At 41.2% G+C, this 25,616-nt stretch overlaps 1 protein-coding gene across 4 annotated transcripts; it reads left to right on the top strand.

Moving 5' to 3' along the window:
* Positions 1 to 207: 207 nt before the first annotated feature.
* Positions 208 to 23,999, top strand: TPMT (thiopurine S-methyltransferase). 4 transcript variants are annotated; one of them, XM_060021576.1, is made up of 9 exons: positions 208 to 282; positions 5,387 to 5,570; positions 6,597 to 6,689; positions 10,589 to 10,721; positions 14,069 to 14,121; positions 14,818 to 14,892; positions 19,210 to 19,295; positions 22,590 to 22,634; positions 23,064 to 23,999. In XM_060021576.1, the coding sequence occupies exons 2-9, from the start codon at positions 5,431 to 5,433 to the stop codon at positions 23,174 to 23,176; spliced, it is 738 nt and encodes a 245-aa protein (XP_059877559.1). In that variant the 5' UTR covers positions 208 to 282; positions 5,387 to 5,430; the 3' UTR covers positions 23,177 to 23,999. The 4 variants fall into 4 exon arrangements, with proteins under 4 accessions (XP_059877559.1, XP_059877561.1, XP_059877560.1 ...); XM_060021577.1 differs by lacking the exon at positions 208 to 282 and adding an exon at positions 300 to 435; XM_060021578.1 differs by lacking the exon at positions 14,818 to 14,892.
* The last annotated feature ends 1,617 nt before the right edge of the window (positions 24,000 to 25,616 follow it).

The raw sequence follows: 25,616 nt of genomic DNA, 5'->3' as shown, positions 1-25,616 counted from the left end.
TTCCGCCCCTGTCACGACGTGACCCGGGGTGGGAGGAGCCGGCGGGAAGAGGGAGGAGTAGGGTCCCCGCCTTCGCCTTCGCCGCGCTACTCGCCCCGCCCTGGCCATTTCCGCCGCTGAGCAAGCCGGGGAGCGTGGGGAGGGGGGCGGGGTCTGTGCGCCACGGGAGGGGCGGGTCCGGGGGCGGGTCCAATAGCAGGGCTGAGCCTGGGGCTTAGGGACTCAGCCGGTGAGGCCCGCGGCAGCGCCAGAACCAGCAGCAGGCGACGGACAGCGCACAAGGTAGGCTCCGCCGGGTGCAGAGAGGGTGCGATGACCAATGGGACGTTTGCTAGGTGTGAGTGTGTGATCGGATTCCGGAACGGGGCGTCCCAGCCATCCGCGCCCTGAAATGGGCTCAGGGAGCCGAGTGGGAACGAGGAATAACGAGATCAGGTAGTGAATGATCTTTCTGAGTCCATGGTTAAAGTGACCCCAAAGCATTGTCGGGTATTGTTGATTTTAAGAAAAGAGAAGTACTTGCCGGGACAGTGAGGGGAACTGGGGTGCTGTAAATATTGTCTTGCTCCATGGTAATTGCATAGGTTGTATGCATGTATAAAAATTCACTGAGCCATACTCTTAAAATTTGTGCACTTTAGGGAAGTTATTCTTCAATTTACCAAAATTTTAAAATAAATCTAAAGCAGAAACATGCTTTTTGAAAAGGTGAGGAGGAAACCAGTCTTGGGAGTCCACCCAAGGAGAACTTGGGCGACCAAACTAGCACATCTGCTATTTCTGTGTATGGGTAAGAATGATTGTGAAATTTGCCTTTTCTGATTCTTATAATTTTGCACTTGTATCTTGCTTGTAGAAAGAAACTTCTTATTTCCCCAGAAAAGGATGCGGACAAGTTAAGTACAGGTTGAGAAGCTATGAGAACACCTAAGAAGTGATTAAGTTATATTCATGATGTTAAGTTATATTTCAAGTTTGTGTGAGAGGGGTAGAGTTGAACAATTCCAGGCTGCCCTGGCTTAGTGATAAAATTATGCTACCCTTTTGTTTTAAGTAGAGAACTGTTTATGAAGGCTCAAGTTCAGGTTCCAAAGTTTCTGGCTGAATGTGGAAATGGGAAAACTGCAACTTTCTTTTGCTTTTCTGTACCCAATACATCAGATACTTCCCTCTGACCTCTCAGAAAACCCTGAGCATCACCTCTTGACATCATCAGGGCCTTGCAAAAGCCATTTGTTAACAAGTTTGCTGGGAAGTGAATTTGTGTTCCCAATTCCAAGAGAGGTGCCTTCTCCTTAAATCCTAAGCACACTGAAGCCAAGTTTTGCCATAAAGGGAACTTTTCCTTGAATAACTGCTTTTCCATGAATAATGATTCATGGATGAATCATTAAATTAACTCCACCAAGAATAGCCTGCTAGTGTAATCCAAACTAAATTAGTTTCACTAATGACTCAAAGGATATGTTACAGCTATTGTGCTGTATCGTCCTCACATGACAAATTTCACGTTGAAAGGACAGACATTTTCCTCATACCTTCAGGTAGATTTGCAGTTATGTTCACATGTCCTTTTTCCTCAGTTCCCTTTGTAAAAGGGGGGAAAAAAAGGAACAAAGAATGTTGCTCATCAACCAGTTATACTAAGGGTTAAAACACAACCCCCTGCAGAGGGTGATGTACCCCAGGCGATTTAGGACTTCAGGAGGGAAAATAAGGGTGAGGCATTCTGGGTTTTGTATAAATGGCCCCTAGATAGCATGCCTCAGGGAGAATTTCAATGGCCCCAGATTCTTGCATCTTCTTGTACATAGAAATCACTAAAATCATTCACTTGAGGTATCTGTTCTTTGTGATTAAAAGTAATCTTTTGGGCTTCCCTGGTGGCGTAGTGGTTGAGAGTCCGCCTGCCGATGCAGGGGACACGGGTTCGTGCCCCGGTCCGGGAAGATCCCACATGCCACGGAGCGGCTAGGTCCGTGAGCCATGGCCGCTGAGCCTGCGCGTCCGGAGCCTGTTGCTCCGCAACAGGAGAGGCCACAACAGTGAGAGGCCCGCGTACCGCAAAAAAAAAACACAAAAAAACAACAACAAAACAAAACAAAAAGTAATCTTTTACCAAAATGTGTGCTAGACTACATGTTTTTCCTAGTCAAAAAAAAAAAATCTTATACATGTGGAACATATATATTTGGAGCAGTTCCTCAGAGGTATCTGAAAGGCTCTCTCCCAGGCTATCATCCTCAGTAAGGTCCCCGAATAAAATTGAAACTCACAACTCTTATGTTGTGTGTTTTTCTTTAGGTCAACGCCTTTGTGTGCATTTTCCCATACCAAAAACAAAAGCTATAAGAAAATTATTTGAAAATGCAAACTTGTAGGGTAGAGACGGGATATTGAATCTGTGCATCTACTTTTGCTTCCTCCTGAAACTCCACCAAAACAACAGTAGGATTTTTAAAGACATAAAGGGAAGACAGAAGAAAAGATAAAAGCAATAAAAATTTGAAACTAGAAAGCAGATGGACGAGTGATAAAGGATTTTGCAGACTGAAGAAAGCTAAATTCTAAACCAGCAATGGGGAAAGCCAATGAGCAATCCTATTTGCATTATAGAATCCCCCAATGCTCAGGAATTAGCAGCACCAGGTACCTCAGGGAGATGGAAGGGTATGGTTGAAATTAGGAGTATTGCTTGAAATTCTGGTTCCTAAAAGGCTAAGTCCGCAGATCCCTTTCCCAATTCCCTGCAACCACGTATCTCTTCTTCACCACACCAGCAGACTTTGGGGGGTTTATTCCCTGGAGAGGGTACAGTCTTTGGACTGGGAAGATACAGTTCACAGTTGGGGGTGGGAGTACCATACTGAAAATATGGGGATTAATTGAACACAGGCAAACTGAATGCTGGGGCCCTTTCCCACTTTTATCCTTTTCTCGTGTGAGTATAGAACCATAGTCCCAAGGACTCAAACTTTCAACGGGAATTGGGAAGTCCATCTTTGGAAAGTCTGATGAGTCCAAAGAGAATAAAGATAATGACATCTAAGTTTCCAAATAATATTTATTCATATTATCCTACAGAGAAGCTTACAGACAATAAGCCCCATCCACAAACTTAAACTTATAATCAGCTTTTTGGTATTTACTCTTAAATGTGAGTAGATAATAAGAATTGCTAGGAATTTGAGGACAGTCACTAGTTTGAAAGATAGAAAACAAAACCAACAGAAAAAAATGACTCAGTAACAGACCATGCAGGTAAATAAGAGAAAATATTATATACATTCTATACATGAAGTAACAACAAAATAAAATGAAAAGAGAACATCAGAAACAAAAAGGAGCTCTTGAGAATTAAAGACTTGAGAGCAGAAAAGAAAAACTAAATAGCAAGGTAGAAAGATAAAAATAAGGTGGGCTGTCAGAAAATAGGACAAAACGATGAAGAGTTGGAAAATAGAAAAAAATATGAGAAATTTAGAGCATTGGGTCAAGAGCTTCTACAACCATAAAAAGGGGTCCGAGAAAGAGAAATAGAAAAAAAGGACCAAAATCATCATCTGAATAATTCAAGAATTTTTCCATAATTGAACGATATGAGCTTCCAGATTAAAAGAAGTCAGCCAGATGGATGAAAGCAGACCCAGGGTAAGGCATAGAATTACGAAATTGCAAAAACTAAGGGGCAAAGAAAAGCTTTGGGAGAGAGAAAAATATTGGCCACATGGAAAATATCAAGATCCAAATGTCTTTGAATTTAAGCAGTAACGCTACAAGCTAGATGACAAGGGAATGATTTCTTCAGAATTGTGAGAGAAAATGTTTTCTAACTAAGAATTCTTACCCAGCAAAACTATACATCGAGGATGGGGAATAAATAGTGTGGAGACATTTTCTACATGCAAAATTGCCAAAAGCCTTTTCTCCCATGCACTCTTTCTCAGAAAGCTGCCAAAGGTTGTATTTTACCAATATAAGGGTGGTAACCAAAGAAAAGGAAAATAGCCAATAGAGGAAACAGGAGATTCATCAAAAGATAAGAAGGAAGGCTCCAGGATGGTGGTAGATAAAGATCGCAGAAGGCTAACTGTGTGCCAGGAGAAGACAGCATCCAGGTCAGAAGGCTATTCTCTGAGATGACATTGATAGGATATCTGATAAGCGAAGAGATTGAGAGTGTATTGACAGGAGATTGGGAGAACTTAGAGTTGAATTAGTAATAAATATATTGAAATTTTATAAATGAAAAAGCCAGATAGTTATTAACTACAGAATAAAAAGTTGTACAGGAAAGGAAAAGTAATCATAGAATTCTATATGGCTTACCTGTGAATAGTATTTACCTAGTCCTAATAATGTGAACTTGAAATGTTTAATCACGAATATGCTATATCTATATGGAAAGGATAGGAAAAATGAGAAGGTGGTGTGTGTGTGTTGGGAAGTTGAAAGAGGACTAAATGCTTATTTTTCTAGATGCTTCCTAGAAATAAAAAATTAAGAAGATACAAAATAAGCATGCTATTTGAGTTATATTTTGAGTTATATTTCAAGATTCAGCTAAAAGAGTTAAAGATGTTTGTCTCATTGGAAATGGGGACTGCTGCTTTCATAGCTCTGTTGAACTCTGAGCATTATAACATTGATTAAAAAAATAAGAAGTAAACATTAAAGGAAATTTTAAAAATTGAAGAGTGAGATGCTAGGAAAGATTCTAAGCTTACAAAAGTTATAATGCCTGTTTTTTTTTTTTTTGCCCTGTCTCTTTTTTTTAAACTTAAATTCTTTTACTCTAAGATGTAATTCAATTTATTTAAAGATCTTTCCTAATGTGTATTATGAGATATGCCTCTACCATCAGATTCACTGAAAAGTAATTTTTTGTATAGCTTTTCCGTGAATATTGAAATATTTTTAAATAAGCCATACTGCTGGGACTTCCCTGGTGGCACAGTGGTTAAGAATCCGCCTGCCAATGCAGGGGACACGGGTTCAAGCCCTGATCTGGAAGATCCCACATGCCGCGGAGCAACTAAGCCCATGTGCCACAACTACTGAGCCTGCGCTCTAGGACCCGCGAGCCACAACTACTGAAGCCCGCGCGCCTAGAGCCCGTGCTCCGCAACAAGAGAAGCCACTGCAGTGAGAAGCCCGTGCACCGCAACGAAGAGTAGCCCCCGCTCGCTGCAACTAGAGAAAGCCCGCGCACAGCAACGAAGAACAAACACAGCCATAAATAAATAAATAAATAAATAAATAAATAAATAAATAAATAAATAAATAAAATAAAAGCCGTACTGCTGAGAATAATAGGTTTTTTCTTCATTCATCAATAGAATTGAAATGCACTTAAGTGACAACCTTGCAAACATTTTCCACTTAGGCATTGGAGACATTTGTTTCTGAGTCAAAGCTATCTACAAAACCATGGCTAATACAAGAGCAGTACTTGATGCTGAAGAGTACCCCAACACTGAGGTACAGAAAAACCGAGTGCTAACTCTGGAAGAATGGCAAGAGAAGTGGGTGAATCACAAAATTGCATTTCACCAAGAACGAGGACATCAGTAAGAAATGTTTACGTTTCTTTATATCAAATGTTGGTCTATAACAGAAATGCTCTATCAGAAACTGACTTTGGAAATAGAAATAATAATATAGATATCCATTATTTGATTTTAAGATGCACATTTTTAGATGTTCACATTGGAGCATCTCTGAAATCAGGATGCATCTGTGGCATGTCATAGGTGAATTGGTAGTGATATTTCTTCTCATGGAGTATAAGTAATGGTGTGACTTACAGTTGATGACATCTTAGATTTATGAAATATGTCTTTTTTTTAATCCCCTATAACATTTATTTGTTGGGCATACATGTTTATACATACGCAGATGCTCAGGTTATATTAATGCTGGCATCTCTTTATGCTGAAAAGTGGTGGTGTTCTGACTTTGCTTTCCAATAGCATGTGTTCAAATGTTAAAGTATTATCTATATGGTAGAAGAAAGAAGTTGAGAGAAATTAATCAGTGAGCTGAATGCTAAGCAATGTAATAGTAGTAGTAGTAGTGGGCTTTGAAGCAGCAGCAATAAAGATGGGTCAGTGCTGAGTAAAGTGGTCGTGACAGATGTTCCTTCTTCCAGGCAGCCACCCTGACTGCCCAGGGGACATCATTATTATTATTACATTTGCACACTAAGTAATAGTTGGGGTATCATCCTAGAACCATTGTATGAGTTATCTCTGTCATGTAGCTGGCCTTAGAAGACACACACACACACGTATACATTTTCAAAACATATCAAACAAGGAAAAATTAATTTTTTATGTTTAATTACTAATCAGGAAAGCCCCAGGTTTGAGTCACATTAACTGCTTGCCAGTTACCTGACTGAGCAAGTTGCTTAACCTTCCTGTTTCTTCATGTATAAACTGGAGACTTTAATGAATAATGTTACCTACTTCATAAAGTTGTTGGGAAATATTAAGTGAGGTAATACATGAAATGTACTTAGCATTGTAAAATTGTAGTCCTTTCCTCTGTGTCTTGGGCTAATTAAAACAAACAATTTTTTTTTTTCTCCCCAGGCTATTAAAGAAGCATTTGGATACTTTTCTTAAAGGCGCGAAAGAACTGAGGGTATTTTTTCCTCTTTGTGGAAAAGCAGTTGAGATGAAATGGTATGAACAGATAAGCATGAACGTACTTTCTTGTCTTGATGATAAACACTTTGGGTGAATAATAGGATGTAAGTTTAAAAAATTCCATTCTCAGGAAATGCACAGGGATTCTATATTTTTAGTAGACTAATACTGATGGGTTCATAGAGGAAGTACTCTCAAACAGGAAGACAGTGCAGAAACAGAGGGGAGAACTAGTCTTTCTGTATTGAGTTTCTAAGCAAAAGAATTAGTCTACAACCAAAGTGGTGGGGGAGGCAAAGGATGGGACCAGCCTTCCCTCTTAAATTTCCTTCATCTTTGTGGTGGTTTAGTTTTTGTAGGTGGTTTTGGAATGTAACTAAGTTAATTTTAGGTATTTTAAATAGAGGTGGACAGAAAAGCTCAAAATGAATTAGAGCTTTTTGGCAAAACTGTGTATAGTCCACAGTTCAGCTCAATTCTCCCGCCCCTCTACGAGCACATAGGAGGTTTTGTTTTCATGAATCATTGCTAATAAAATCAGTGATAAAGAAAGTATTTCTTGTGAGTAATTCTCTCTTGTGAGAATTCATTTTAATTCACAAGCCACTGTCACTATGGGTTACCCTAAAGTCACAAACCTGGCAATCGTTTCCTATACAGAATTTGTTGTAATGATAATGTACGGAGGCTATCGTACATGCCAAGACATAAGCTTGTATAAGCTTGAACGTTGAGAACTTTGATCGTCAAGCAGGAAAGAAAAATAAAATATATGAAAATGATTAGTAAATGAAAAATATAGTAACTTAAAAATGCTCTCTGCCCTACATAAATACAGGTGGGCAAACTACAGAACATGTGTGCATTGGGAGTGGATTTCTGAGCGGGGATGGTGGCATTTTTGCAGCCAGCCCCCTGCTCCCTCAACTTGTAGCTGAGAGCATTTGTGAGTGGCTGCTGTGGCTTAAGATTCTTGGGTGGCCACGAAATTGAGAACATTATATCCTAACCAACTCACTGAAGCAGAAGAAAGAATTACTTTGCAAACTACCTGCAAGAAAAACATTAACTCTATGAGCAGATTGTCTTTTTGCTGTGTCATAAGTGATAACAATCTAGTTCTAGCAGAGGCTTTGATACAAGGTTAGAAAATGGTATTATGAAACAGCCAATTAAATGTGATTGTTGAAGATTTAGGGTCTAAAGTCCTTTGTAATAAAAATGCCAGAACTAAGCTACTGTAATTGTATAAAAGTTATTATATTAGAGGATTTTTCACTTAGGTAACAAATTTGTATATTAAGGTCTATACAGATATCAGATGTGAATAGATAAACTATGAGCTGAAGCCCAAAAGCATTAACATAAAATGTTGAAGACATTTCCTTAGGTTTTGGGTTTCTTTTAGGACAATATATTCCAGTAGAATCCAGCCTATGCCAGTCTATAGTAGGCTATGGTTCATTTTTCCATATATTGAGTAGAAGTAAAAATCCATGCAGCTGGTTTGGGTAACTTTTTTGTTTATATTTTATAACTTCAAAAAATGTATGGAGAATAAAAAAAAAATATTCCATGTATGTTAACTTACAAATTTCCCAGGAAATGTGAAAGACAAGTTATTAATATGTATGTTTTAGAACTATAAACAGTTCATGTTCTGATCACATTTTTGAAAGTGTGTCCTCTTGTGTAGGGAATAGGTACCATCAGTTCTGCTATTATTCAATTGTTTTGAAAATGCTAATTGCATTCTAACTCCACTAATACATTAAGGAACAATTTGAGCATGGTTTCAATTTCACATCTGCTTATATGTAATTTTGTCTGCAAGAAACATGAGGTGAAACACCCAGCTCTACTAAACCGTGTACAAATAGACAAAATGCACCCATGCACAAACCTCAACTATCTCCCTGATACCTCAGTTCACCTCGGTGTGCTGTGAGCCACTTGCTCCCATTCACAGCCAGTGTTGGAACTTTCCACGGCTGCCAATAATCCCCCTTCCGTTACTTTACAATAACTTGAAAGCTGCAGCCCTTCCAACGCCTACAAGTCTACAAGTAAACTTCAGGTCTCTCTCAAGGTAGAGTGCCATGTTGTAGTATTTATATATTTTGTAACCATTTAACATGTAAAACTGTGCCACCATGTCTATTAGGTTCTTGTCTTTTTTCTTTTTAATGTGGCACTAAGTTTTTTCTTCTTAAGTACTATTTAATCCATTTTATTTCTAAATACTGTTTAATTACATATTATTGAGAAAATCCTGATTCACAGAGATGAGTTATGGCAAATGTGCAGTAGCTTTTTCTTAAAAAAAAAAAAAACCTTTTTAAAAATTAAGGTATAATTGACATACAACATTATGTTAGTTTTAGGTGTACAATATGATTTGATATTTGTATATACATATATTGCGAAATGATCACCCTAATAAATCTAGTTAATCAATACATAGTTACAGAACTACATAGTGTTGTGTGTGATAAGAACTTTTAAAATCTACTCTCTTAGCAACTTTCAAATATGCAATACAATGCTACTAACTATAGTTACCGTGTTGTACATTACATCCCCATGACCTATTTATTTTATAACTGAAAATTTGTACCTTTTGACTTCCTTCACCCATTTCACCCATTGCTCACCCCCAGCCTCTGGCAACTGCCAATCTGGTCTCTGTATCTATGAGCCTGTTTCTGGTTTTTGTTTTCTTTTGATTCCACATATAAGTGAGATTAGAAGCTGTTTGTCTGTGTCTGACTCATTTCACTTAGCATAATGCCCTCAGAGTCCATCCATGTTGTCATAAATGGCAAGATTTCAATTGTTTATGGCTGAATATACTCCATTAGGACAAAGCTGTTTAATGTGTACTCCAACCCCCATTTTCCCCATAAGCCTCATGATTTTTACTGCATGATCTTGCATGGTGTGTGATTTTTAAAAATGCATATGTTGGGCTTCCCTGGTGGAGCAGTGGTTGAGAGTCCACCTGCCGATGCAGGAGACATGGGTTCGTGCCCCGGTCTGGGAAGATCCCACATGCCGCAGAGCGGCTGGGCCCGTGAGCCATGGCTGCTGAGCCCGCGCGTCCGGAGCCTGTGCTCCGCAACGGGAGAGGCCACAACAGTGAGAGGCCCGCGTACCGCAAAAAAAAAAAAAAGCATATGTTGCATAACTGACTTATGTGTTTATTTAATGTAACATAAAATCAATACTGTACCTGGGTATTTGTGCCACTAGTGCTGTTTTCTTTGAAGTCTAAGATCCCAAGACTGAATTCTGTAATTATAAACCTTACCAGAAAAATACTGGTAAGCTTTTGCGTATGGTAATCAAATAAATTTTTGGATAGGGTTTAGTGTAAGTGGAAATTATAAGATTATTATAGAAATGGATGATAATGTTCTAGAGCCGAGTGCTCCAGTACGGTATCTACCAGCCCCATGTGGCTGTTTAAACTAAGTCACACGAGCCACGTCTCAGGGCTCAATAGCCTATGTGGTTAGTGGCTGCTGGATTGGACAACACAGGTACAGATTTTTCCATCATCACTGAAAGTTTTAATGGACAGAGCTGATTTAGAGAACTTGAAAAGCATATCTAATTCATAGGATGCTTTTAAATCAGAAACTCTTCCAGTCAAATCCATTTGTAGTAAATCAACATGTTAAGGTATAATTTTCCAAACTGTTAAATTTTTCCTAAGGTCATATAAATCATTTTTTCAGAATTCCACATAGCATAAGGTTTGAGAACATATAGATCCACTTTCTGTGTATCTACATGTTCTGTGAAACGTTGTGAGTCTGAATTCAAATAAATCCCTTAAAATTAAGGAAAATGTATGCTTATTGGTACATATCCTTTTACTTAGTACTGTATTTGAAATAAAAATTTAAGTGTAATTATATGATTTTATGCAGGTTTGCAGACCGAGGACACAGTGTAGTTGGTGTGGAAATCAGTGAACTTGGGATACGGGAATTTTTTACGGAGCAGAATCTTTCTTACTCAGAAGAACAAATTATGGAAATTCCTGGAGCCAAAGTATTCAAGGTGTGTTTTGATCTTGGTAAATAGTTATTTCCATACCCCCAGAAGAAGGTTTTTCTCAGCATGAGTAAGTGAGGATACTATACAAGTGTCAGATGACCCCACTTTATCACCAGATTCACCTGGATATTATACAGTGTAAGGAGCATAAAAAGATAGACAGTAGCTAGGTGTGAACAAATATATATAAAAGCCAAGGTCAAAGCTTATTTGTCGTGATTTTGGTTTGGGTTTGTTTGATTTTTAATTTATAAACAGGTGTTTCTGAGAACCTGTCTTGTGCCACACCCTGCATAAGACACTGAAGAGATGAAAACACAGTCCCTGCCCTAAAGAATCGCTTAGCTTAGGACAGAAGAGAAACAGAGGAGGCTGTTTGTCATACATGGAGCGAAGTGTAATGACACGGGGTATTAAGGGAACAGAGAGGAATGTTTCCTAACCCAGCCTGAGCTTCCTGAAGTGTGGTGACAGATAGGGCTAGGACAGGCAGAGAGTCAGGTCATCCAGTCCAGATGTCCTGTAAAGCTGGTACCTGAACGTGACACAGCCAGCTTTTCTTTTGTGACCGACCACCCTTGTGGCCTCAAGGGAAGGGCAGTAGCCTCCTGGCAAAGAGACCAGATAGGAGGTTGTGAGCAGTGGTCCAGGAAAGAGATCCTGAAGGGCTGCACCAGGAGAGCGATGGGGCACTTAGAGGAACAGATAGATTAAAATGATGTTTAGGGTGTCAAACTGGGAGGATTTAGTGATTAATTGAGTGGGAATCCAGGGGGTGGTGAGTTCACATTTCCAGCTCAGATGACTGGTTGGATAGCAGAGAATAAAGGAGAAGCAAGTTGAAGAGCAGAGAAAATGAGTTTTGTTCTGGAGGTGAGTTTAAAAGACCTGTGGCGTGATGAAGGGATAACTGGCAAACGTCTCTGAAGCATGCGCCAAGCATTTGGGCTGGAAATGATAGATTTGGGAGTTGTCCTCCTCCTGTGACCAGAATGATCCAGTGGAACTGCTTCGCTAGCTTGGGGTAGTAATGTGGAAATAAACAGAGACCACCCAAATGAGAACAAGCAGAGGCTGTCAATTCAGAGGGAGTCGCCAATTGAATTTGTCAGAGGCTCAAAGCCTGGCAGGGGGGTAGGAGAGCTTTCTAGAGAAAAATGCGAAGGCTTCTGGTGCTGTTGGCTAACTAGAAGCGGCATCCCTTGTGATTGGTTTGGGAAGCGTATTTGATTTTGAGCTAGAAGAGAGGCATAGGGGTGGAGGGGAGGCGTAAAAATCAGGGAGGCTGGCAGTCATTGACCACGTCCTGCAAGGCTGTGGTTAGGCTTCCCTGGCTAGTTGGTGCAGAGGTTATGGGTCCGAGCTCTTACCAGATGTGGTCTGGCCACCATCCGTCTGTACATTCGGTCTCTCGCAAAGCACTCTCTTTTCTAAATATTGAAATTAATTGCTCAGGTCACTAGGAAACTTGAGAGGACTTTATTTTACAGCTTCCTCCCACTCCATTCTGAGATCATCTAAGAATTGCTGTTTGCTCAGTCCGGAGAGGCTAGTCCTCTTCCAGACTCCTTGGAGGAAGTGGTTCTCAGCCCTGGTGGCACATTTGAAATTATCTGTGGATCTTTTAAAATTCCTAGTGCCAAGGCCTTGCCTCCAGCTAATTCAGTCAGAACCTCTAGAGATGGGGCCTGGCATCAGGTCTATTTAAAGCTCCTGGGGGATTCCAGTCTGCAGCCAAGGTTAAGATTCACGGGCTGTTTCCCTGCCTCCAGACCCCTTCCTCTCAGGGCTGACCCCCACTGTGCTTCCAGACTGGTCTTCAAAGACCCGCCCACCTCTGTTGCACCTTATTTCAGAATAAAATCCAACATTTTCACATCCTGAAGTACATCTCCTACCCTGCTCCTCCCCCCACCTCCCAGACTTCTCACCTCCCACACCCGTGATGTCAGCAGATGCATCCAGCCAGTTCTTCCGCCACCTTTTGTTCCGCCTTTCCTGGTGAGGAAAAGCAGTGAGTTCCCTGCTCTGTCTGCTCTGTTCCCACAGTCCTGGGCACACAACCAGAACAGTACAGCCCATTCTGTACCGTGATGGTTCTTTGTTCCTGCACCTCTCTGCTCCACCAGGCTGTCCTCACTGGGGTCAGAGACTGTCAAATTCACTGCAGTATCTAGATACTTGGGCTAGTCCTGTCTACAAGGTGCTCAGGAAATAAATGCTCATCAGTCAGTGAATGAAAGAGAGGACACTGGGGAGTCAATACAACTGCACTTTTCAGGAGTAACTTTTTTTTTTTTTTTTTTGCGGTACGCGGGCCTCTCACTGTTGTGGCCTCTCCCGTTGCGGAGCACAGGCTCCGGACACGCAGGCTCAGCGGCCATGGCTCACGGGCCCAGCCGCTCTGCGGCATGTGGGATCTTCCCAGACCGGGGCACGAACCCGTGTCCCCTGCATCGGCAGGCGGACTCTCAACCACTGCGCCACCAGGGAAGCCCTTCATGAGTAACTTTTAAAATGTCTGTCCTTTCTCTCTCAGTCTGCCTGGTAATTGATTGATGTGTATACTTGTCATTAGGGGGTCAAAATATTAGGATTTTGCTAAAGTAAACATTGCTAAACTATAACAAGCCCCAAAATGAGTAACAGTTAACTGATCTTCAGGATTAACCAATCTGATTTTCCTTTTTGGGTTGATCCAAAAGAACCCTATATAGGTTTTTAATTTTAAAAAGTCCCATTAAAAATTATTTTCAGTAAAATTGTGTTTTATTTTCAGTTAAAAAAATATTTGCATAGGTTGCAAGGTGCAGGAAGTGAGGGGGGAAAGATAGAGAGGAATTCACCAAAATGATTAAAATCACTGTGTTCAAAGGGTGGCATGCAGGGTTTTTCTTTATTCTATAAATTCTCTGCAGCATGGTCCATATTTATTTCAAAATTTAAAAAAAATTTATATTTTTTATAGATTAGTGTTTTTTAAAAATATGTTATTTATTTATTTGGCTGCGTTGGGTCTTAGTTGCGGCATGCAGGATCTTTAGTTGCAGCACATGAACTCTTAGTTGCGGCATGTGGGATCTAGTTCCCTGACCAGGGATTGAACCCAGGCCCCCTGCTCTGGGAGCGCGGAGTCTTAGCCACTGGACCACCAGGGAAGTCCCCCAAAAATAAAAATTTAAAGTAAGATGTCTAAAAAAATTGTTTGCCGTGAAATTATGTTCTTTATGTTTAATTACACATTCTTTCTCTACCACCCATGTGCTGCTTTGCCCCTCTTTTTTTTCCCTTGACCATTCAAGTACCTCCTAATTAAGTAGAATTTTTTTTTCTTGACTTTTTCATTGCAGAGTTCTTCAGGGAACATCTCATTGTACTGTTGCAGTCTTTTTGATCTTCCCAGGTAGGACTGATGTCTACCTCTGCACTTTTAAAACCTCGAGTGTTTGCTAGGCAATGCTGGGGTGGGCTGAGGGTCTTTTTATCACTCCCATTCCCTTGCGTAGCACCCATGAAGCACTGATTTGAGTCTCTGTTCTGCAGTTATTTTTAACTGCAGCCTGTATGTCTGCACACTTGATATCTTTGCCCTTGGGTAGCTGCTAGGCTCTGGAAAAATTATTAGGACCCTAGGAAGGTAGGGAAAAGGAGGGGAGAGCAAGAAAGTGTCTTCCACTTCACACCTGTGTCTGTAACAGAAATGCATTTCAGGGTGTGGACGGAGGTGAGAGCTCATCTCCTAAAAGTCCCTGATACCTGTTCCAGGGGCTGGGAGGAGAGTTGTCTCAAACTGTCCCTTGTTCCTCCTTTGTGCCCCCAAGTCCAAGCTGCTGCCACCAGCTCCTAGATCTAGGAGGAGATGGACAGCTACATACACACACACACACACACACACACACACACACACACACACACACACACACACACACACACACACACACACACACCAGCATATCCCTAGAGACTCTGAGGAAAAGCAGATGTGAGATCCCAGTTCCTTAACAGCTGGTGAGGTTCTGACATGTGCCATGGGGAACACTATGTTGTTAAAGATTTTATTTTTCTTACATAAATTTTTTTATCTTTTTCTTTCTGGTAGAGCAAATATTGGCAAATTTGACAGAATTTGGGATAGAGGAGCATTAGTCGCTATTAATCCAGGTGATCGCAAACGGTTAGTGATTTGGCTCCTTTAATTATGTTGTTTTTTCCCCCTTTTTTAGCCTCCTTAATTTGCTATATTGTACTTTTTCTGGTTTCCAGAAGATTACTAGACTTCTGCTAGTTTGAAATAGCTTATTGTATTTGGAATTAGAAGACCTATATCCAATAGCATCTTGGTCTAAAAAGTATAGGATTTGGCCACGGGAACATGGGTGCAAGGCTTGTGGCTCTGTCACTTCTAAGCTGTATTGCCCTGGTCAAAGAATTCAACTTCTCTACACTTTAGTTTACTCCTCTGCAAAACTGTAATTTTCCTACTAATACCACCCTCACCACCTCCACTGAGAGTACCAGGTAATACTTGTTCACTCCTTGCCATGTGCCAGGCTTTCTTAAAATACCTTATGTGAAACAACACAATTTATCCACCAAGCAACCCTGTGAGGTATTGTGCTATCATTATTCCCATTTTACAGATGAGGAAACTAAGGTCAAAGAGGTTAAGTTACTTGTCCAAAGTGCGGCAGCAAGTACGTGACAGAATTGAGATTAAAACCCAAGGACTTTGGCTTTAAAGTCACGCCCATGACTAGGCCCCCTCACACGGTTGTTGTGGGAATGGAAAGAAATAACACGTGTAACAAGTGCCGTGTTGACCCTAAATGACTGCTTAAATATTAGCTGCTATTGTATTAGAGCTTTTGGTCTAGATATTTTGGGTGACCATTCTTTTGTACCTGGTCTTATTAGAAAATAAAATTAAAATATGCGAAAGTATACTGAGTAAAATGTGACCCCTCCTGTGTACTTTCCAACCCAAATATCATTCACAGCCTTACTTGGGTGTAACACATAAATACTGAATTACTTCGTTGTATGGAGGCAGACTCAACATATCAGCAAAAGGAAATTTCTCTTTTAAAAATGAATTGTTTGGGACTTCCCTGGCAGTCCCAAACTGGTTAAGACTCCGAGCTTCCGTGGCAGGGGGCGCAGGGGGTTCAATACCTGGTTGGGGAACTAGGATCCCGCATGCTGCACACGGGCCAAAAAAAAAAAGAATTGTGTGGTGAGTAAGGCTTGTTGCCAAACCTAATCTTATTTTAATTAGACATTGCCACATCCTCTTTTTTTTTTTAAAAGATTTAATTTTATTTATTTTTGGCTGCACTGGGTCTTCGTTGCTGCACAAGGGCTTTCTCTAGTTGTGGCGAGCGGGGGCTACTCTTTGTGGTGGTGCACGGGCTTCTCCTTGCGGTGGCTTCTCTTGTTATGGTGCACGGGCTCTAGAGCTCAGGCTCAGTAGTTGTGGTGCACGGGCTTAGTTGCTCCATGGCATGTGGGATCTTCCCGGACCAGGGCTCGAACCCATGTCCCCTGCATTGGCAGGCGGATTCTTAACCACTGCATCACCAGGGAAGTTCCACATCCTCTTAATATATATTTTCCTCTGGTGATAATTCACACCCCTTTTTCCCTTTTCTTTCTGACACCTTCCTCCTTTCTCTCTTCTCTGGGACCCTCACCTTCCTCACATGCCTAGAAGTCATCATTCCCGGAGGGACCATCCTCAGCACGGCTGTGCTGTCCTCTCTCCTGTACTTGCTCCTTCAAAGATTGCTTCAGTTCTCCTATTACTTTCGTTCTGGTATTCAACAAATACACATTAAGTTCCTACTATGTCTAAATACACATGATGTTGGGGAAATAACTGAACAAGTCGCGCATGGTATTGGCCCTTGCTGTTTCTGTATTTCCAGCTCTGTTCTTTCTCCTAAACACCCACATCCCATATCCAGTGTCTGCTCGGCATTTCCCTGTGACATCAGTGTCCGTCATCAACTCAAAAGTACCACCTGTGACTTCTGCGTCTCCATAAAACACCACATTTATACACTAAACTCAGTTCTGCTGAGTCTCTAAGATCGTAGGTGTTCCCCGCTTCCTAAGGTTGTCTACCCTCTTCCTCGAGGTTAGTCTCTCTGCAGGCTTTGGTTGCGTCACTCAGATCCCCAAGGCAGTGGGGAGCAAACCCGAAATCACAAAGCTCACTCTATAGACCGTGCACCTTGTGTTCAGTTATTTCTCCACCATCTGGCTTAATTTTTATAGATAATGATATCATCTGGCATAATAATAAATATAAATATATGTATATAAAATTTTAGCACATAGTAGGAGCTTAATAAATATTTGTTGAGTAAATGAGTGAAAACAAACCTGACTCAAAGCAAGGAAAATATACTGTTTCCCACCAGCCACCATTGCCTCCTCTCTCCTAGAAATAAAGGCCATCTAAGTGGCCTCTGAACTGTTTAGTTCATGGTAAGAAAGAGTCATGAGGCCCCTCCAGAGCTCTTGGAGAATCTAGTTCTAGTTTGGTCACAGACTCTGTCTTCCTGGTCCCCCTCTTCTCTTTCCTCCCCTTCCAGGCGTGTGTGTGTGTGTGTGTGTGTGTGTGTGTGTGTGTGTGTGTGTGTGTGTGTGTGTGTGTGTGTGTCTTGTCACAGCCCCAAGAATGCCTTGGCCTTTGTTTCCGGAATAACTGCTTATTTTGAGCCATTAGGAAGATAAATGACTTTATCTTAGCATTTACAGTACTTAGTACTTTTTCCCAGTCCTGCTGAGATTACATATGGGCGAGAACGGATGTGGTTTCTGCTGTGACTCTCAGGTTTCTTGCCTACCATCAATCATACCTCTCATTTTTCTGAATTTTTGAGGCTGGTGGACAGAGAAAGTCCGCATTCCAAGAGGAAGGATGCCTGTGAGTCCTCTGAAACCCTGCCAAACCTGTCTGACCGATCACTTCATGGGGACAGCAAGTCCCTCCTTTCTTAAGAAGAAGAATCTAAAGTTAAAAAGTAAAGGTTTCTGCTCAGAAGTTTGCTTAGGTCTGATTCTTTCACTTGCAAGGAAGAGTGTGACCAGCCCAAGCCAGCTCAAGTTTTAAGGGAGCTTATGTTGAGGATGCTAACGGAATAAGCTACCGACCCGAGCATTTACCACGTACCAGGCAGTGTTCTAAGCACTTTATGTGTGTGCACTCATGGAATTCTCACAACCACCTGTGAGTTGGTTACTAGTTTTATCCCCATTTTACAGATGAGAAAACTGAGGCACAGAGAGGTTAAGACTTTGCCAAGCTTACATAGCCCGTAAGTGGAGGGGCTGGACTTTGAGCTCAGGGACCTTGCAGAGTCCGTACTCCTAACCCCCATGCAGGACCGCCTCCCTGATTTCTCCCAGGGCTCCGGACAGGGATGGCAGCACAGCCGGCCCCATGGAAAGAGCCAAGGCTCCTCACTCAGAGCTGTGCAGCTCGTCTACCTCTGTCTGTCTGTCTGTTTCTCATGGCCTCTTACCTCCCTGTGCATGCCTCCTCTGCCCTCCTGCCTCAGCACTCAGCTTCCTCTGCTCCAGCCTCCACCCAGCACAGAAACTCCAGCGTTTGGTCCAATGACCACAGCGAACTAGCAGCTCCTCTTTGGATCTCTTAACTCAGTTTCCCAGTGGAGTCATCTGATTGGTCCAACTTGTCATTCTGTACCAGACCCAGGTCTGGCTCCTGGTCTGTCTGCTGATGGGCCCTGTTAGGGCAGGTCCCCACTCTGAACCCATCAGACACGGCTAGGAAGTGGCATCACCTGCTCCTCAGGACACCTACTCCAAAGGATAGTTGCCGTAGCACTCAGGGTTTATGCCACCCGTGCAGAACTGTAATGTCATAGTACCTTGAATTTTGGCTTGTTTATTAGTCTTATCTCTCTCCAACTAAAGAGAGGAAAGGGACTGTGTTTTGTACCTCTTACCCGTGCCCCCGCTGATGACCCCGTCATCCAGGATATTTGTTAAGCTGCAGCATCCCAGGCCCCACAGCAAACCTACTGACTCAGTCTTGGGATGAATGAAGCTCGAGCATCTCTTCTCCCAGCAGGTGCCCAGGTAATCTTGATACCAGCCTGGTCTAGGAACCACTGCCCCAAAGCTGGCAGTGCTTCGGGAAATATACGTTCAAAGCTGATGGGCCTCCGGGGACCACATCACGTTGGAAGGAGCCTCTGTTCTGCTTAATTTGACATCTTCTGGTCTGATGGGCTCCAGAGCCAGGCCTCCTTTGGATTCCCATCCTTCGCTATTTCCCAGCTTAGGCAGGTAACGTCATTTGCTGAGCCCATTTATAGCTTTTTAGAATGAGAATCTACTTCATGTGATTTTTTAGGAGAGTTAAACTCAGTAATAGAGATGAAAGGAAAAGCTGGCTTCCCTCCCTGCCTCTCGTTCTTTGTAAAGAAATGTAACACATGCCTTTCAATGTTCTTTTCAGCTATGCAGATATAATGTTGTCCCTAACAAGAACTGGGTTTCAGTACCTCTTGTCTGTTTTTTCTTACGATCCAACTAAACATGCAGGTAAAGTTTCTTGTTCTTTTTTCCAGTTGCCTTGTTTCGTGATTTAACTCTATGACTTGGATAACATTATTTTCTCCTGTGAGGCATACTGCTGATACACACGCAGTCTGTGTCATCCATGGTGGTGGGGATGGGATGTATTGGGCTGACGCCTACAAATACATCCTCATAGGAGGATGGGGTGAGACGTGGACGTGGGGAGGTAGGGGTGTGCAGGAAAATCTCTAAACTATTGCTGTTTTTAATTTCTGGAACTTTATAATTTATTGCATTTAAAATATAACTGTATTTGTTTTGAACGTGTAGAAGGGATGTTTTCTTCTGGATTCATTTAAATGTGTTTGAACATTAAAGCCTGACCTTTTTTCTTTTAACATCTTTATTGGAGTATAATTGCTTTACAATGGCGTGTTAGTTTCTGCTTTATAACAAAGTGAATCAGCTATACCTATACATATATCCCCATATCTCCTCCCTCTTGCGTCTCCCTCCCACCCTCCCTATCTCACCCCTCTAGGTGGTCACAGAGCACTGACCTGATCTCCCTGTGCTATGCGGCTGCTTCCCACTAGCTGTCTATTTTACGTTTGGTACTGTATATGTGTCCATGCCACTCTCTCACCTTGTCCCAGCTTACCTTTCCCCGTCGCTGTGTCCTCAAGTCCATTCTCTATGTCTGCGTCTTTATTCCTGTCCTGCCCCTAGGTTCTTCAGAAGCATTTTTTTTTAGATTCCATATATATGTGTTAGCACACGGTATTTGTTTTTCTCTTTCTGACTTACTTCACTCTGTATGACAGTCTCTAGGTCCATCCATCTCACTACAAATAACTCAATTTCGTTCCTTTTTATGGCTGAGTAATATTCCATTGTATATATGTGCCACATCTTCTTTAACCATTCATCTGTCGATGGACACTTAGGTTGCTTCCATGTCCTGGTATTGTAAATAGAGCTGCAGTGGACATTGTGGTACATGACTCTTTTTGAATTATGGTTTTCTCAGGGTATATGCCCAGTAGTAGGATTGCTGGGTCGTATGGTAGTTCTATTTTTAGTTTTATTAGGAACCTCCATACTGTTCTCCATAGTGGCTGTATCAATTTACATTCCCACCAACAGTGCAAGAAGGTTCCCTTTTCTCCACACCCTCTCCAGCATTTATTGTTTGTAGATTTTTTGATGATGGCCATTCATTCTGACTGGTGTGAGACGATATCTCATTGTGGTTATTTTTTTTTTGCTGTACGTGGGCCTCACTATTGTGGCCTGTCCTGTTGCGGAGCACAGGCTCCGGACGCGCAGGCTCAGCGGCCATGGCTCACGGGCACAGCCACTCCGCGGCATGTGGGATCTTCCCGGACTGGGGCACAAACCCGTGTCCCTTACATCGGCAGGCAGACTCTCAACCACTGCGCCACCAGGGAAGCCCCTCATTGTGGTTTTGATTTGCATTTCTCTAATGATTAATGATGTGGAGCATTATTTCATGTGTTCGTTGGCAATCTGTATGTCTTCTTTGGAGAAATGTCTACTTAGGTCTTCTGCCCACTGTTGGATTGGGTTGTTTGTTTTTTTGATATTGAGCTGCCTGAGCTGCTTGTAAATTTTGGAGATTAATCCTTTGTCAGTTGCTTCATTTGCAAATATTTTCTCCCATTCTGAGGGTTGTCTTTTCATCTTGTTTATGGTTTCCTTTCCTGTGCAAAAGCTTTTAAGTTTCATTAGGTCCCATTTGTTGATTTTTGTTTTTATTTCCATTTCTCTAGGAGGTGGGTCAAAAAGGATCTTGCTGTGATTTATGTCATAGAGTGTTCTGCCTAGTGTTTTCCTCTAAGAGTTTTATAGTGTTTGGCCTTACATTTAGGTGTTTGGCCTTACATTTAGGTCTTTAATCCATTTTGAGTTTATTCTTGTGTATGGTGTTAGGGAGTGTTCTAATTTCATTCTTTTACATGTAGCTGTCCAGTTTTCCCCGCACCACTTATTGAAGAGGCTGTCTTTTCTCCATTGTATATTCTTGCCTCCTTTATCAAAATTAATGTGACCATATGGGCCTGGGTTTATCTCTGGGCTTTCTATCCTGTTCCATTGATCTATATTTCTGTTTTTGTGCCAGTACCATATTGTCTTGATTACTGTAGCTTTGTAGTATAGTCTGAAGTCAGGGAGCCTGATTCCTCCAGCTCCGTTTTTCTTCCTCAAGATTGTTTTGGCTATTTGGGGTCTTTTGTGTTTCCATACAAATTGTGAAATTGTTTGTTCTAGTTCTGTGAAAAATGCCAGCGGTAGTTTGATAGGGATTGCATTGAATCTGTAGATTGCTTTGGGTAGTAGAGTCATTTTCACAATGTTGATTCTTCCGATCAAAGAACATGGTATATCTCTCCATCTATTTGTATCATCTTTAATTTCTTTCATCAGTGTCTTATAGTTTTCTGCATACAGGTCTTTTGTCTCCTTACGTAGGTTTATTCCTAGGTATTTTATTCTTTTTGTTGCAAAGCCTGATCTTTAAGTCATGGCTTTTCAGGAAGAAGTGAAAACGAAGTACATACACTTTTAATTTGTAAAAATACCCTATTTGATTTTTAATTGAGCCTTTTTAAAAAAGTGCTTTGTGTTAGTACTATTTTTTTCTGTTTGAATAAGTCAGATCTTAAAAACTCATTAAAAGATGAGACCTAGTGTCCATAATTAAGTCTGGGACAATCAGATGGAAATAGAAAATAAGTAACAGGATGTCAGCTCTGTGAATGTGATGTAAGTTCCCTTCCTGAACAGTAGGCCTAAGGAAGGGCCTGTAGGAAGAAGATAGAACAGGCCTTGTCTGGGGTGGAGGCTAAGAATTCCCTTCTAGGAAGGGGCAGAAGCTATTTCTTCTAAAGTAAATGGCCCACAGAAAAGTGGGCAGAGTTTGTAGATTGAGGGTAAGTGCAGGAGTGGTAGAAAATCTCTACCCTGGAAGCAGGAAGCCCCAAGGAAATTTGTTCATGAACTCCACTCTGATTTTCCTGTTCCCAAGTTCCAGCTGACTCAGCCATCTCATGTAAGCTGGAGATGGGCAGCTAACATTACCAGTCCCCTCAGTAAGCCAGTCTTTGGTATCAGATGTGCAAAAGAAGCAGCAGAAGAACCTGTCACATCCTCACCTATCTGGATAATTGAGTTATGTATGGAATGTGTATACCAAGGTCATTGGAAATAAGCTGAGAAGTGGGCCCTGAGAATTTATTTTTCTTTACAATTAGATCTATTAGAATTTATTCTTCACCATGTTTCTCTTTTACTTAGGTCCACCATTTTACGTTCCAGATGCTGAAATTAGAACATTGTTTGGTAAGTTACAGACATGTGCTGTAACTTTTGAAATAAAGTCAACAGTTAACTGTTTTGAGCTATTAGCAAACTATTAATATCTAGAAGTATATAAAATTTAAAAGTCAGAAGCCAGTTAATTGGAGACTATTATATCCAAAAAAGGAACCCATCTCTGTAATAGGACTTTTTAGCTAAATGGTATGCTTATGTTAAAGACATCTGAATTCTTCTACAGAGATGGTATGTTTATTTTAGCTCTTAGGAGTTATAAGTGATAATAACAATTCAGAGTGCGAAAATTTACCCTTAATATTTATTTCCCCATGTTCATTAAAAAGAAAGAAAAGATCTTCAGTACACACTCTTTTAAAAACCATCTGATATGTTTTTAGAACTGGTTGCATTCTTCATAAAGTTTTAACTTGTCACACTTTCTTTTTGTTTCAGGTTCAGTGTGCAATATTCATTGTCTGGAGAAGGTTGATGCTTTTGAAGAAGGACATAAAAGTTGGGGAATTGACTACATTATTGAAAAGTTATATCTATTTATAGAAAAGTAAATGAGACGTAAATAGAAGCAAGTAATATCAACATGTTTTTGAGCAATTGAAAATTGTGCTAAGGCATGAAAATATAATAGGTGACTTTTGGAAAAAAATTCTTCACAAATCACATCACAGATCTTTGCTCAAAAATGCTTATAACTTTTTAGGAAAAAAAACATGTACTTTGGAAAAGAGACTGATTGGGGGGCGAAAGATTATACCTGTGTGTCTTACTTACAGATTGCAAGAATTTTTTACAATCAGCATGTATTACTTGTATAATTAAAGAATAAAAGAAAAATATAATGCATATAACTTAAATATAATAGACAGAAACATTGGCATTCTTTACGAAATTTAGAACCATTGAGTAAATGTAACACTTTAATGGGGTCCAAGGTAAAAGATAATGGTCTAAGACATTACATAAACATTAATTTTTACTGTAAACCCTCATATTGTACTCAATCCTAGCACTCCTTTTCACATTTTTTCTCCTTATATAATTTTATATATGGCAGAATGAAGAAATAAACTTTTAAATTAATGAAATTAACCAATCTATATGGAAAAAATATTTTTCCCAAACTGTAAAAAGTATCTTTAAAAGTTGTTTTCTGTGTTTGGCAGTTTTTTGTTTCTCGTAATTTAATCTTGTTTAAATGATAGTCTTACGAAGTGCAGTGTACTTAGGGCTGGATTCATGTCTGTTCATTATGAAAGTTTAGATTCAAAACTTTTCAGTTTTTCATTAAAAATCAAATTTTGATAAATCAGACATTCCTTTCTTACTGCACTACCTAATATTTAAATGATTTAGATTGTTTAGCTCATGTTAATGGGATGGTGTGTATTATAAAAATTATTTCATTGTGTGTTTATGAAAATTTCAGAAACTTTGAAATCTCCAGCGTCTCACTTTCAACCATACATCTCCAGCTCATTTTTCTGTGTGTGCTCAAAACCTTCGAGCCTGCAGCACTTTCCCCTCCCCACGAAATCCCTCACCCCTGAAGCCAAGCACGTGGGGCATGAGTTGTGAAATTAGATAGGTGGTCAGAGTGGGTGCTGGAAGACCAGGTGCCCTTGGGGGAGAGCAAAGCTGGAGACCAGAACCCAGGTTGGGTCCAAGGAACCACACAGGTGATAGAGCTCTGCCTGTTAAGGAGGTGCCCGGAGGCTGCCTGAAACTCAAAGCCCACCAACCCAGGAGGGATTCAGGTTCGTAATGGTAGCAAGCTTTTGCTCCTGTAAGCTCACAAGCCCATGCTAAAGCGCCTACAGTCTGCTCCTTCTCTGTTCAAAGGTTGCACCTCTCCTCCCGGACTGAGATGCTTCTATGTGGCTTGCTCTCTTCCTTTCTCTCGTCATTGTCAGGTACAATCTGAGATGTAACTGTGTTACATCTTTCTCTCATTATTGTCAGGTACAATCTGAGATGTAACTGTGTCATTGGACTCGTTCTGGGATTCCTTCTCAACTGCATGTATGTGGCATGTCTTCCCACACTCACAAAACCAGCAGTCCATGTGCCTAAGCACTAACTCCCTCCCCCAGACTCCTCAGCCTGTCGCCTTCCGCCCCATCCTCTCTGCTGTAACCACCCTGAGCTGGGTCTCCATTTCCCCCGCTCTGCCGCGTGGTCCTTTGCACAGGAGTCAGCCACTGACCACAAGATGTATTCTTCAAATCCTTTGCCTCCACAGGCCTCAGGGCTTGTTCTAGGTGGAAGGAGGAAGAGATGGTCATGCTATTCCAGGACCCTCTAAGTAAGAAGTATTGGAGGGAAGCACAGAGGAAATCCATGGAGACTTCGCCATGGAGGAGGGATGATTCTTCATAGGAAACTCAGAATGTTAGAGTTAAGACTTAGGGCATCGCTTCTTTTTTTTTTTTAATTTATTTTTGGCTGCGACGGGTCTTAGTTATGGCACGCGGGATCTTCGTTGTGGTGCGTGGGCTTCTCTCTGGTTGTGGCGTGTGGGTTTTCTCTTCTCTAGTTGTGGCGCGCAGGCTCCAGGGCACGTGGGCTCTCCAGCTGAGGCACACGAGCTCAGTAGTTGTGGCACGTGGGCTTAGTTGCCCTGCGGCATGTGGGATCTTAGTTACCTGACCAGGGATCAAACCCACGTCCCCTGCATTGGAAGGCAGATTCTTTACCACTGGGCCACCAGTGAAGTCCCCAGGGCATTTCTCTTATTAATCAGTGTATATATGCGATGAGGATTGCACTATATAAGGTATTTGAGAAACCTTTCAACATTGACTCTAGAGATAAGCAAGTGCTATTTTCCTAGCAATACTTCCTATAAATAGTAGAGAATCATCAAAGGAAAGGTATAACATTGGAGTTTGCTGCCTGTAAGTAGTATCCTTTTAAGTATTCATTAGTTTGTCCATTTAAAAAACATGTATTGACTCCTGCTGTGTACCAGGCATGCGCTAGGTAGGCACT

This window comes from Delphinus delphis, chromosome 10 (assembly GCF_949987515.2).
Source record: "Delphinus delphis chromosome 10, mDelDel1.2, whole genome shotgun sequence".
Taxonomy (NCBI): Eukaryota; Metazoa; Chordata; class Mammalia; order Artiodactyla; family Delphinidae; genus Delphinus; species Delphinus delphis.
The sequence above is the reverse complement of the archived record's forward strand: the minus strand, read 5'-3'. Positions and strand labels throughout refer to the sequence as shown.